Below are 12485 nucleotides of genomic sequence, written 5' to 3'. Positions count from 1 at the left end.
AAATACTGGAACTGGATGACATTTCAAATATCCAAAATAAAACACAACCATAAACAACTAAAACGGAAATAAATTAGGTCTTGATGCTTTATTTTTAAAGAAAATGTGAATCTAATGGATCTAGTTTGCAACGTAAAACAGTTGGAAAAATTCAGAGACCAAGTAGGCGTTTCTCAAGAGCCACACCTGATTGGACGAAATTAACGTCCGCCATTCCACTTTAAATATATACATCGCTAGCTTACCTCTCTGTCATCGGATCTCTTTTTGTTTATCCTTTGTTTATGAGCCTGCAACTGTAACCCAGGGTATCAACAGACAAAGAAGCAGTTAGATAAAATAACTGCAGGCAGATTGCGCTAGCCGGTCTGACTTTAGCGCTGTTGCCATAACTTCTCCTCTCAACTCTTGGAGAACGTCCGGTTCCACTTCAAAATAAGAGCATCAACATAAATCATACTGTTTTAATAGCGATATTAAGCAAAATCAGTTTTGGTTACTGAAATGTACACTGACAGTTAAAAACGAAGGTATTAACAAATACATAATTAAAAAAAATATTGCTTAAACTGGTCTTGAGAGAAAGATTGCATTCTTAACTTCTTGTTTTCTTATTCAACTCGTTTTGTAATTTCCTGAATGATTTCTGCTGCTGGCACATCCAAGATGGCGTCGACACTGATGTAGGATTTAATGTGGCATCTATGATTAGATCCAAAAAGATACTAATTCAATCAAAACCTGCTAGCTGTCCAGACAGAGAAACATCCACAGGAGATCTTGACGACCGTAGTTGTATGTGTTTTTTTGGGGGGAAAAAAGGAATTTAGAAAGTTGTGTGCATATGGTTTTATTTCTTGTGTAACAAAGGAGGCCTAACTTTTCTAAGCCAGCAACTCCTGCAGATACTTCACATAAGTATAAATAACTAGAGGTCTGAAGGAGGCTGTAGAGAAATGCAAAAATGACACAAATATAACATCCACCTTGCAAAATAACATGCTTAGGAACAAATTATACAAGAGGAACAAAATCAGTGCATTTAAAAACATCTAAACCACAGGTGTCAAACTCCAGTCCTGGAGGACCACTGCCCTGAAACTTTTAGATGTGCCTCTGCTGCACCACACCTGAATAGAATAATTAGGATATTAGCAAGGCTCTGGAGAACTTATCTACACAAGAAGAAGGTAATTAACCCATTTCATCCCAGCGTTTTTGTGCCTATGGCACATCTAAAAACTGCAGGACAGCGGCCCTTGAGGACTGGAGTTTTACACCCCTGATCTAAACCGTAACAGTTCATGACTGGAATGTTAAAAGAAGCTCAATGTTAACTGGATTAATATTAAAAAGGTGGATCTTTAAAACCAAAAAAGTGACTGCATAAATGTCTCAAACCCCGTCTGGATTCACAGTCTCACAACAATGTTTGGTTCTGTAGAGACAGTAAATATTCACCCAGTTTCTCCAGTGCAGGATCCACGTGGGAGTGTTGGGCTGCTCCTAAAGCAGGGGTGTCCAAACTTTTGGTCACATGATTCAAAGGTACTAACGGGCCAAAAAAAAAAAAAAAAAAAAAAAAAAAAAAAAGCCAAGCAAAAAAAAAAGTGTTTTCCTCTAGGAAAGAGATATCAATCATTGTACATGCAAAACAACTAATTTTGTATGTTTGTATCTAGTTTTCAATTTCTTTTTATAACTTTAGTTATAAACAGGATTTGGGTCACTTTCAAGATATTTGCTATATTTAGCCAAGTTTAATGAATTAAAAGCTGATTTTGATGCAGCAAAAAAGTTTCAGCTTGGCTACAAAAAGACAAATACTTTATGTTGTACTTAACATTTTCCATGTTAAGAATTATGCAAGTAATAATTCCACCCTGATTAAAAATAAAATGCCTCCACCTGCATCTGCATGCAAATGTGTATTGTTCTTCAGTTGCAGATGGGGCCTCACAAAAACAGTCCAAGGACCACAAAATGGCCCCCGAGCCACACTTTGGACACCCCTGCTAAAACCCTCCAGACCAGCTGAAAACAATCGACCATAGCAGTAATATTTACCTGTGTGTAACAGCAGAGTTTGGGTCAATTCGGAGTGAATTTGTAACACATTTAAATCTTAATTAGTAGCATAAAAACACATGACAGCCGTGGCTCATTGATGGAATAAAACTTCACATGAAAGTCAGATTCAAAGCTTCACCGCCGCTGAAATGTAGCCAGCAAACTGGTGGGGAACAGAAATCCCCCCGTTCTGCCTAAAGATAGATCACATTAGTTCTTTAAGGTTTTCTATAAATGAAGACGAACGGTTAGGAATGGAATAAAACAAAAAGAGGAAGAGTTTCCGCTTCCGCCACACCTCTAAATAATCTGAGGATTTTGATAAGAGGAGTGGAGATGATGCAGATGATTTAGTCTCCCACTATGAGTTCGGGCTCTGTGATGCTAACCGTCCTATTTGTCTTTCTTGGATTCGGCGTCGGCCCCCGGCTGCTCGGGCTCCTCCTCCTCGGGGACCGGTGGGAACTGCGATGGGCTCAGCTTCTCCGCTTTGTTCCTGCTCAACTTTTTCGACTTCTGGTAGAGTTCGTTCAGGTTGAACTCTCGGATTATGTTTTCCTAAATAAAAGATGCATCAACAATTAGCCTCTAAAACTGCAGATTCTAATCAACTTCGTTACTCAAAAATCTAATAAGTTTAAGTTGGACAACTTAAGTTTAATATCTTTCTGGAAAAACAAAACTTATTTTATTAAAATAGAACCTCAGTGAAGCTCCAAGATACAGCTCTGCCTTTCTTGTCCACCTGGGGGCGCCGCATCACTTCCTTCCCTCCCTGAAACAACACCAACGAAGGAAGCTGCTTGGACAGAGGGGACGTAGACACTTTGTACCTACAGGTAAAGCAACATTTCGTTATTAAATATAACATAAAACAACATAACGTAGATGTGAAGTTTAGTCAAAACTGGTTTATTTATTCTTTAAATACATTTTGTTTGGTGAAGTTATTTTCGCTTGACTTTTATTGCTATATTGCTGTATAACAGGGGTGTCTAAAGTGTGGCCCGGGGGTCATTTGCGGCACTCTTGATGATTTTATGTGGCCTCCGATCACAATTTTGCAATTGAGCAAAGCTTAAAGTTTATCTGGTTTTTTACAGATATAATGAAATAAAATATTGTTACAATATTGGTGGTACAACAAAAAGTATTTCTCATTTATCAATTAAGTTTCTGCATTTAAAGCTTTTACTCAAAAGCAGCGCTTTGCTACATTAACACAGCAAGACAGACTTCCTGTTCTTATTGAACAGGAAAATAAAACAATAAAAATAAAACAACAACAACAAAAAAAACAACCCCAAAAAGCTGTGTGCCAATCTAATAATTTATGATTTGGATCTGCAGTCATTTATGGATAACATTTTTAACAAATATGAAAATTTAGTTCATTTGATTTAAAAAAAATTAATTTAGCTAATGAAATATTTTTTAAAGTACAATCAATTTATTAAAAAATAAATAAATAAATAACTTTGGGCATCAACATGCCTTTATTTTTGGCCCTTGCAGCAATTTTTATTTTTATTTTTGTGCTGCCTTTGACAGTTGGCAGTTACCATAGCAACCAGTAACCGTCAGCTGTGTAATTTTGCCAGTTTTTATAATTAACCTTGTGCATTTTAGCTGTGTTTAGTTTTACAACTGTCAACTGTTTTAATCGGAGCCATCAGTCTGTAGTTTGTTTACGTTTATTTATTGTATTTTATTTAATGCATAGGGGGCAGAAGCTGATGGAATGATGTTTAACCTCCCTGATTCTTTGCTCTTTCTATTGCAACAATAAATATTTATTTTGAATGTATGGAAATGAGCACAACTTCTGAGTAGGAATTAAAGAGGATTGGGTTTATTCCTGGCCTTAGACAACTAAAATGGGCAACAACAAGAGTAACTTTGTTCTCTAGCTTAATGTGATATACGGGCATAGATTAATCTTTTAGCTAACATTATCTGCCTGCAGCAGCATTACTCTGTTTATTTGGATGAAAACAAATGTTACCGTTTAGCATCACACATGCCTCATCTTGCAGGTTTGGCTTTCAAGAGACGCCGTGAAACAGGAAGTGAAATTAAAAGGGGATTGGTCAAAATTCAGCTGAGTTGCAGTGATCTTGTTGACTGGTCAGATACGTGAAAAATTTGCAAATATTGAGTGAATTTGCATTAATAGTTGCGATCACAACAATGCAACTTCCTGGAGGGGCTGATGATTACAGGTAGACGTGTGTGGATGAGTCTTACCTTTTGGAAACTTCTCCATATCGTCCAATGTCTACCTTCCCAAACTTGAGGCCAGAACAGTTATACCTGAACCGGAGCAGAATTAAAAAGAATAATGATATTTTATTTGTAAAGACCTTTTCTAAAAACTCAAAGATACTTTACAGGAATCAAACAAAAACAGAAAACAAAAATACCGTAAGTACAGTTAGGCATAAAACAGGACATTAAAGATGTTCTGAACAGGTGAAAGTAGCTGAAATTAGTGATGGGTAGTTTCTATACTTTGTTTTTCTGGATACAAAAGTGAGTAAAAGGATAGAAATTAAACTACAAATCCATTTTATATTTACGTTAGTGCAGGATTTCCTGAATGAACTCCCAGATTTTGAGCTGAACTTGCAGTTTTAGTCATAGATTGCACATATTCCCGTTTCCACAGTGACACATGATGAATGGATTCTTACTTGAGCGAGAGATCGGCATACACTGAAGCGAAGGACTGACACTCCGGAGACCAGTTGGCAAAAAATTCAACAATCCACGTCACACGGCTGTCCTTGTTCAGCTCATCCTGAACCAACCCACACACACAATTAATACAGTTAGGATTAAAACGAGTTTGCAGATAAACTTTTCTGGTGACAGGTGTGCGTTAACCCACATCGATGGTTTTGTCACTGAAGTATTTGATGTACTCTGGTCCCATGTAGAGAGGCGGCTTACAGGTCATTAGAAACACTGGAAAACACAAGCAGAAATCAGGCAATTTTAGAAAGAAGACGACTACAAATTAGGGCTGAAAAGATTAATCATCGAAGCAGCCAATCAGACGTCAGGGTCTCTATGAAGCAGCCATGTTTCTTTTTCTCCATCTTTTAACGCATTTCTAATATTGTACTAAAGAGGCTTAAGTGGTTAAATTAACTTTTTTTTTATTCAATTCCTCCTACAACCAGAAGTAAAAACACAGAGGAAATGCCTGAGTTACATTCCACCATCACTCCAAGCATCCTGTCCCACATGATCAGTTGTGAGTGAAGCGTCTGTGCCGTGTCTCGCCATTTTAAATCCAAACAACTCACTGAAGTAAAACAGCAGCTCCGCTGACAGTAAACAGGAACTTCACTGCCTGTCGCTACTAAGGAGACGAGGAAGATGTTTTCCCTCGGCGTCAGATTGATTTGATAAACAGAAATATTCCTGGAGTTTGTCACGTGCTCTAGAGGAATCTGTAAAGTTGGACTGACCTATGCAGAGCGTCAAGTAGAGCAGGCCCATCCTGATGTCCAGTCGGAAGAACAGGATCACATTGGCCACTTTGCTGAACAGGAAGATGTTCCCCACATGTTGCTCCACAGTTACTGAGAACAACAGACAAACAGGCCTAAAATCAGTCCTGAAAGTTTGCTTAATTTACCAGATTAAACAACTTGGATTTTTAAAAAAGCCAGTTGAGTGTTGCTGAAGTAAATCTACTCACTTGCTCTACGGTTCTTCATCATCACGATGGCACTCAGGAACATGAGGATTTCCACTTCTCTCTGGAAAAAACACACATAATCGTCACCAACTGAACATCTGAATCCAACCAAACCAGTTGCATCCAGATTTTCTAAATATTTAAGATACTGCCATATTTAAAAAAGAAAATAGTGAAATGGAAGTAAGCCCCAGCACTGTTTTATTTCTTGACTTGCTGAAGAAAAACACAATAAAATCCAACTCAGAGGTTGGTAGTAACTCATTACAATTACTTTACTTTGCAAATAAAAAATACTGTACTATTACTCAAATAATATTACTATTAATTATCTCTACTCTTAGTTGGGCAAACTACAGTGAGTAACTTCACTGAACAAAGAAACGTATTTTAACCAGAAATGCACCATAAAGACACAACCTACATTTTATGTCAAAGTGAGACTTCATGTTTGTACACAATCTTTGTTGCTCTAATATACAGGATTAGTAGTGCTTCCCAACAACTGATCATCTCTGCTTCCTGAGATGATCAGTTGATGACTGTTAGCATGTCATGACAGCAGTGTGACTTGTCTTCAGTCAGAGGCCTTTTCATAATAGTTTCAAGACTGACTGCTACAGCATAACCTTTCGCAATGACTCTTAAGATACTTGGATGATTTGAGTTGATGCAACATTTAATTTCCCTTTGAGTTAAAAAAACATATTTTTGAATTGAATATGACAATTTTTGATGGTCCTGCTTGTCTCTGAATTTACTGTCAAAACCACCTCCAGTCTGTTTACTAAACTCTGCAAATTAAAAATTAAATTACTCTGGATCAAAACTAGGCTGTGGAAACACAGACACCGTATTTCTACTACAATTACTGTCCCTTCAGAACAACTTTGTATTTATGTCGCAGAGTTAATACATCTTGCATCATTGCAAAACATCAAAAAGCACAACTGTGTAGGTGTTTGGCCTGTCAGAACTGCCAATGCCAATGGGTGGTCGGTCGGTTCTGAAAGGCCCGGTTCGTCCGCTGTAGGGATACAGACCCAGTCAAAGTCACAGGAGTTCCCGTCCTCCCGCTGTGAGGCCAGATGGTCGCAGATTCCAGGCGTTTTACGGACCGCCAGGAAGGCGACAGACATGAAGAGAGAAGCTACATAATACGGCTTGAGCAGCCACTTATACACCTGCGGCAGGTGGTAGAGGAAAGCAAACAATGGCGTCAGTAAAGCCATGTTAACAAAATGTTAAAAGGTGCCGTAGATTACTCCAAAACCCGAGAGTTCAACTTTAAAAATACCGGTAGCCTGCGATGAATTGTACTATTAGCCGTGGCTAGCGAACGTACACACAGCCGGAAGTTGCTTTAAATACGGTGTTTTTTAAAATAAAAGCATACGTAAATGATGCCTTTATTATAATTCCACGTGTATTCTTCGTATTTATGGATTGAATTATGGTTAAATGGGTATGTAATTTAATGTATAAAAATATATTAGCCCGTTTTGAGTCTCTAAATTGACCTCTTCATCGTTTATTTTGAAGCTTGATGAGTCGCGACGGTTAACGGAACAAAAATTGACTCTTGTCCTTTTCCGTCGGCACACATGGCAGCAACCGAGTAAAAGGGGGTGGAGATTTAAAGGGACTGGGAGTTAAAGGGGCGGGGAGGTTTTCGCAGGAGAAGATTATCAATGCATTTTATTTATTTAATCAGTTATTGTTTATATTTAAGACACTATTTTTTTCCTAAATTAAAACCCTGCCTCTCACCCAATGACAGCTGGAGATAGAAACTAACTCAGGTATTGATAATAGATATATGATTTACATTTTGCACAGTGTGGTCTGTTTTTTTCCTACACATTCACTCCTTGTTTGTTTGGTGTGTTTTTTTTTTTCCTGTTCAACGTTCCTTATGTTCCCTTATCACTAAATCACCATATACATTTTCCAAATCCATTTATTGACTTTGGTTAAAAATGTACATCTCAAGATGTCCACAAGATAACCTAATTATTTTACTGTGAAGTTATCCCAAACCCACACTACTGACACCATTCCTACTTCTTGGTTATTTTTGAGTGATAAACCAGGAATTTATGTTTAAGTGACAGCTCTATATTAAGCAAACCGATTGACTATATTCACTCAGTGGACTTGTGAGTATATAAATCACAGCAGGGTTTCATTCCAGGCACGCAGGCAGCTGACAGCATCACTTCCGCCTCCGTCATCTCAGAATCAGTGGGAGGAAGCAGAGGATGAGATCCGGTGAAGATGCTCCGTTGCGTTTGTTTTCTTACTTTATTTTCCTTAAAAAATAAAAATAAAAAAGTCTAATAAAAAATATAAATGGACTCTCTTTGTTCCTTGATGCCTTATGTTATATTACTGCGTAAACTATTGCTTATTTCGCATTCACAGAATCCACGATTCCTTGGTTTATTATTAATTTAATTAATAATGCATCACTTCCGGTTCCAGGCTGGAAATCTTTAGTGATCCATGCAGAAGCTGATCTGGGTTCAGCTGCAACAGTTCGACTGTTGCTCCAATCAGAACCGCTCAGCAGGCTGCGGCGCTTGTGCGTGTACCGCAAATTTAGCGAGTTTATCGAAGGAAGTGCTATATATGTGCTACAAAAATAAAAGTCCTTCATAACCGAAAGCACGGCTAGGGATTCATGGTTGGAAAGACATCAAAGTTTAGCTTTGTAGAGATTTTTCCATCAGTAATGTTCTAATGTTTATTAACATTTCAAAACATAGTTTTACATGATGATGTGTTTATGATGGACAATCTGAAACAGATACACAGCTCAATATTTGAGTTTAATATTAAGGTCCTGTATAATGTTTTAAAAAATTATTTAAGTAATTTATTGGAGGGCTACTTTTACTATACTAGAGTATATATGTGTGGAAGTAGAGCTCCCTTGCTTAAATACAATACAGATAAGTTTTGAATAAACATTCGTCTGAACCTTTACTTTGAAACTCCAAACAGGAAGTCACCGACATCCCTCCGCCATACTTTACTCCAGAATAGATCCTTATTGTAGACATCCCAAGAAGCGGCCGGGGAAACAAACCCAGACGGGATTATCAGGCTGACGCCGTCGAGGTACCGAATGATAGAAATCTCTGGGCTAAACTAAACCTCCAGCAGCGGAACCGCGGACATTTTCCTGGCCAGGGCGACATTTGGACCGAGCCGAGCGGCCAATCTGACCGCTGCTGCTTGCTTGTCATTGACTGCTGCCGTTTTAACAGAAGCTAGGATTATATTGGTAAGTCGCGCATTAAACATTTAAAGCGCCACATGGTGCGGTTTGTTTAGCTGTGTTATAAGCGTTGTTTGTTGTGGTAAAAATAAAAAATATATAAATATCTACACAATGGCTGAGTGGATGATGGCGAGCCCAGCAGGTCGGTATCATCCAGCTTATCTCCCTGTGAGATGGAGTCCCTTACGCAGAGAAGCGGCCTGTTATGGCACCTGTTAAAGGGAAATATTGGCATATCTTTTGATAACATCTTTTTGCTGTTTCTGCTCTCCATCTTTAGGGGGAGGAACCCTGATTGCTGGTGCAGTGTGTTGGGACTCCTCCAGGGCCTTCTGCCAGCAAGTCCTCAAAACTAACTGGATGCTGATGGAGGCATTCAGGGACCGCAGGAATACCTAACACCAAAGCCTTCCATGTTGGATGCAGCATTTGGAGAGCTGTGAGGATGGGTAACTTTTGCAGGAATATTGGATTTTTCTCTGATAGCTTACCTGGAGTCTACTGCATCCTCCGATAAAGTGGAAAATGATGGCATGTTAGTGTGGACCTGTCAATAAAATCATCTATAGCTCCTCACCCTGATTCTTCTGATGCAATGATGGTGAGAGGCACCATGTGGGAGTGCCTCAGGACTACTCGGGTGTAACTGCTTTTGGTAAGAACCAAATATCTGGACTGTAGTGGTCCACCAGCACCATGGACCATTACAATGAGTGCTGCCTCTGCAACCCTGAGGACGGGCCAGGAGGCCTGGATGAGCCGCCGCTTCACAGCATCCACGCTCCCAACCGGATCCGGCCGTCCTCATACAGAGCCCTGCGGAGCGCGGTGTCCAGCCTGGCTCGTATTGACGACTTCTTCTGTGAAAAGATTGGCTCAGGCTTCTTCTCCGAGGTTTTCAAGGTACGTACCGTCCCCTGCTTTTCACTCCAGTTGGAATAAAATAGGTGAGAACAACAACATCATTAAATGATCTTAAGAATATAATGAAACTCCACTTATGAGCTTGTTGGATGAGGTTTTTTTCTAGTTTTGTTGTCCTCAATGTTGCCAGTTTTCCTTGTGCATTTCAGGCAGCAGTTCAGCTAAATCCTGTTTCTGATTTGACAGCCAGCTTGTAGTTTAAAATCTTAGGGTGCATTCTCACCAGCCTGGTTTAATCCATTTTAATCAAACTCTGGAAAGTCCGGTTCGTTTGGGGAGGTGTGAATGCGCGACTGAACTCTGATGCGGACCAAAAAAGGGAAATTTTGTCTGCCTAAAATCTAGATCTTGTTGGTTGAAGTGAACTCTGGTGCAGTTTGAATACATATGTGGATATCTCTCCAAAAGCAGTAATATGACTAAAACACAGGGCATTCTGGGTAAATGCAACCAAACTCGTGAATCTGGCTACTGGGAGAAATCATTTGTGGGTTTTTTTTTACCAAAGAATATGATGCTACTCCATTTTTGTTTATTCGTGCAGAAGGAAGTTGTGCCCAGTGTCTTCTTCAAAGGTTTTCACGTCATTTCCTTCTGGGGTTCTTGGTGTAGCGCCACCACAGGCGAGGAGGAGAACCGCAGAAGCTGAAAATGTAACAAATGTTGCAAATTTGGTCCCCAATCAAACAAAATTACTTTTACTCACAGCTCACCAGAATTGCCTTTTATGCGCTATGCTTCCTCCCAAACACTAGGTGCCACTATAGAATTGATTGGACACTTTAAAATGAAAACATAACTTTGTGGTTTGAAATTCCCTGCTGTTTTTATGAAACACAGATTTATAAATAAACTAGTATTACTCCTCATGTTTTTCTAGTTTAATTTGCGCAGCAAAAATAATAAGATTTTCTTTTAACCACAGTTTTTACTTTCACTTTTACTCAAAAACACACCTGGGTACACCAGTCCAGTAAACATGACTCACATTCAGTGTTTTTGTTGCTCAGCCTCATTTTTTGTCTCTAAACAAAAGAAGAAACAATACAATTCACCTAAAAAAAATGTGGATATTTATTGTAGGTAAAATAAAATGAAACCCATTTACATTTGCGTACTACTTTACTCTCACTTTGCTGCAGCTCAGAGTGTCAAAGGTCACAGAGGGAAGGAAGCACAAGTCCACTACGCTTATAATACTGGGGAAAACTCTGATTATGACTATTTTCTCATAAGAAAATAGTCTTATGAGACTAGCTTAGTAGCTTGGCCCTTTTACTCCTTCGTACGACCCAAAGAAGGTATTATTGAAATAAAAAACACTTTTTGAAAATATATTTTGTCATTTATTTGAAAGAAAGTGAGGAAAAAAGTCGGATTAAAATCCGATCTGTTATGACAAAACTTAAGATTTTATTTGTAACCACATCACCCAGCTCTGTTTTAATTTCCACCAAATTATCCTGAAGTTATAGCAGAATAAACTCCTCATACACCCGATGACCCTGTGACTAGAATATTAATATTATTCATTCGACCTTTTAACTGGAGATTTTTCTCAAACATGTTGGTTTGATGTTAATACCAGGAGTTTGTTACACACACCTGTGTGTCGTCTGCTTGTGTGGGAGCTAAGAGGCGGATTGGAGGGCAGGACTCACTGGGCTAAGCAGCTTACTCACACACCACCTGTATGCGTGTGTGTGTACCTTTGTGTTGGTACATATGTAAATATTCACAGCCTGCTGCTTTAAATGCAATCAGAGATGATAATCTGCAGTATTTCTCCAGGGTGAAAGTTGATTTGACTTTTTTTTGCTCCCAACCGTCTCTGAAATGAACGAAAACAGTTCAGTTGAATGTTTACACTCTGGATTTTATAATTTTTTTATTTTTCTGTAGCTCCTGACTGCAATTCAAGAATGATACCGATCTGCAGAGGAGGCTTTTTACTTTTGATTCGTGCAAACTTACTACCCACACATTTTCTTGAATGCAAAATGTTGAGAACAACAAAGGGTTCATCTTTTAATCACTGCTTGCATTTTCTTTAAATCCATTAGGGGCTGAGACAATTAATCAAATAAATCATGATTAATTGATTATTGAAGTAATTGTCAACTAATTTAGCAATCAATTAATGGTTAACGGTTTGATAAAATAAAAATATTTTTTATTTTATTTTAATAAAATAAAAAAATATTTTTTATTTTATTTTTAAAATTAAAATAAATCTGTTAACATTTTCTGTGCAGAACTCAAGTGACCTCGTTGAAGCTTCACCAGATTTTATATTCTGTAAAGAAACAAACAAAAAAACTATTAAACATATTTTGCTATCCAATTATGTAGTCAAAAATATTCAGATATTTTATTAATCAGTATTGTTTTTTAATTACAGATTCAGCCTTTGCTATGAAGCATACGCTGAACAAACGCTGTTTTTGCATTTTAGGCCATAAAATATTTATCTTCTTATTCAAAAAATAATAATAA

General features: G+C 38.2%; 2 protein-coding genes across 2 annotated transcripts in view; one reads left to right on the top strand and one right to left on the bottom strand.

Moving 5' to 3' along the window:
- Positions 1-1729: 1729 nt before the first annotated feature.
- Positions 1730-7155, bottom strand: tmx2b (thioredoxin-related transmembrane protein 2b). Its single transcript, XM_015058877.1, has 8 exons — positions 6823-7155; positions 5780-5840; positions 5547-5660; positions 4961-5037; positions 4764-4870; positions 4318-4383; positions 2774-2903; positions 1730-2628 (listed from the first exon to the last, which is right to left on the bottom strand). Exons 1-8 carry the CDS (start codon positions 7009-7011, stop codon positions 2464-2466), a joined length of 909 nt encoding a protein of 302 aa, XP_014914363.1. The 5' UTR covers positions 7012-7155; the 3' UTR covers positions 1730-2463.
- A 1657-nt stretch (positions 7156-8812) lies between these two features.
- Positions 8813-12485, top strand: part of tesk1a (testis associated actin remodelling kinase 1a) — an 18983-nt gene continuing 15310 nt past the window's right edge. The window contains exons 1-2 of the mRNA XM_015058876.1: positions 8813-9068; positions 9346-9968. Of these exons, the coding sequence (XP_014914362.1) occupies positions 9762-9968 (207 nt within the window). The 5' untranslated portion in view covers positions 8813-9068; positions 9346-9761. The remainder of the gene's footprint in view (positions 9069-9345; positions 9969-12485) is intronic.

This window comes from Poecilia latipinna, unplaced genomic scaffold, assembly GCF_001443285.1.
Source record: "Poecilia latipinna isolate Pla-1442-1.1 unplaced genomic scaffold, P_latipinna-1.0 Scaffold1580, whole genome shotgun sequence".
NCBI classification, from domain to species: Eukaryota; Metazoa; Chordata; class Actinopteri; order Cyprinodontiformes; family Poeciliidae; genus Poecilia; species Poecilia latipinna.
The sequence above is the reverse complement of the archived record's forward strand: the minus strand, read 5'-3'. Positions and strand labels throughout refer to the sequence as shown.

Bases quoted from the DNA above. Each gene is read 5' to 3' on its own strand.
- tmx2b (XM_015058877.1), bottom strand. From the start codon at position 7,011: ATGGCTTTACTGACGCCATTGTTTGCTTTCCTCTACCACCTGCCGCAG. The intron at 4,871-4,960 runs GTGGGTTAACGC...GGGTTGGTTCAG, and splicing joins TCAGTGACAAAACCATCGAT to GATGAGCTGAACAAGGACAG. The intron at 4,384-4,763 runs GTAAGAATCCAT...GCTCCGGTTCAG, and splicing joins TATGCCGATCTCTCGCTCAA to GTATAACTGTTCTGGCCTCA.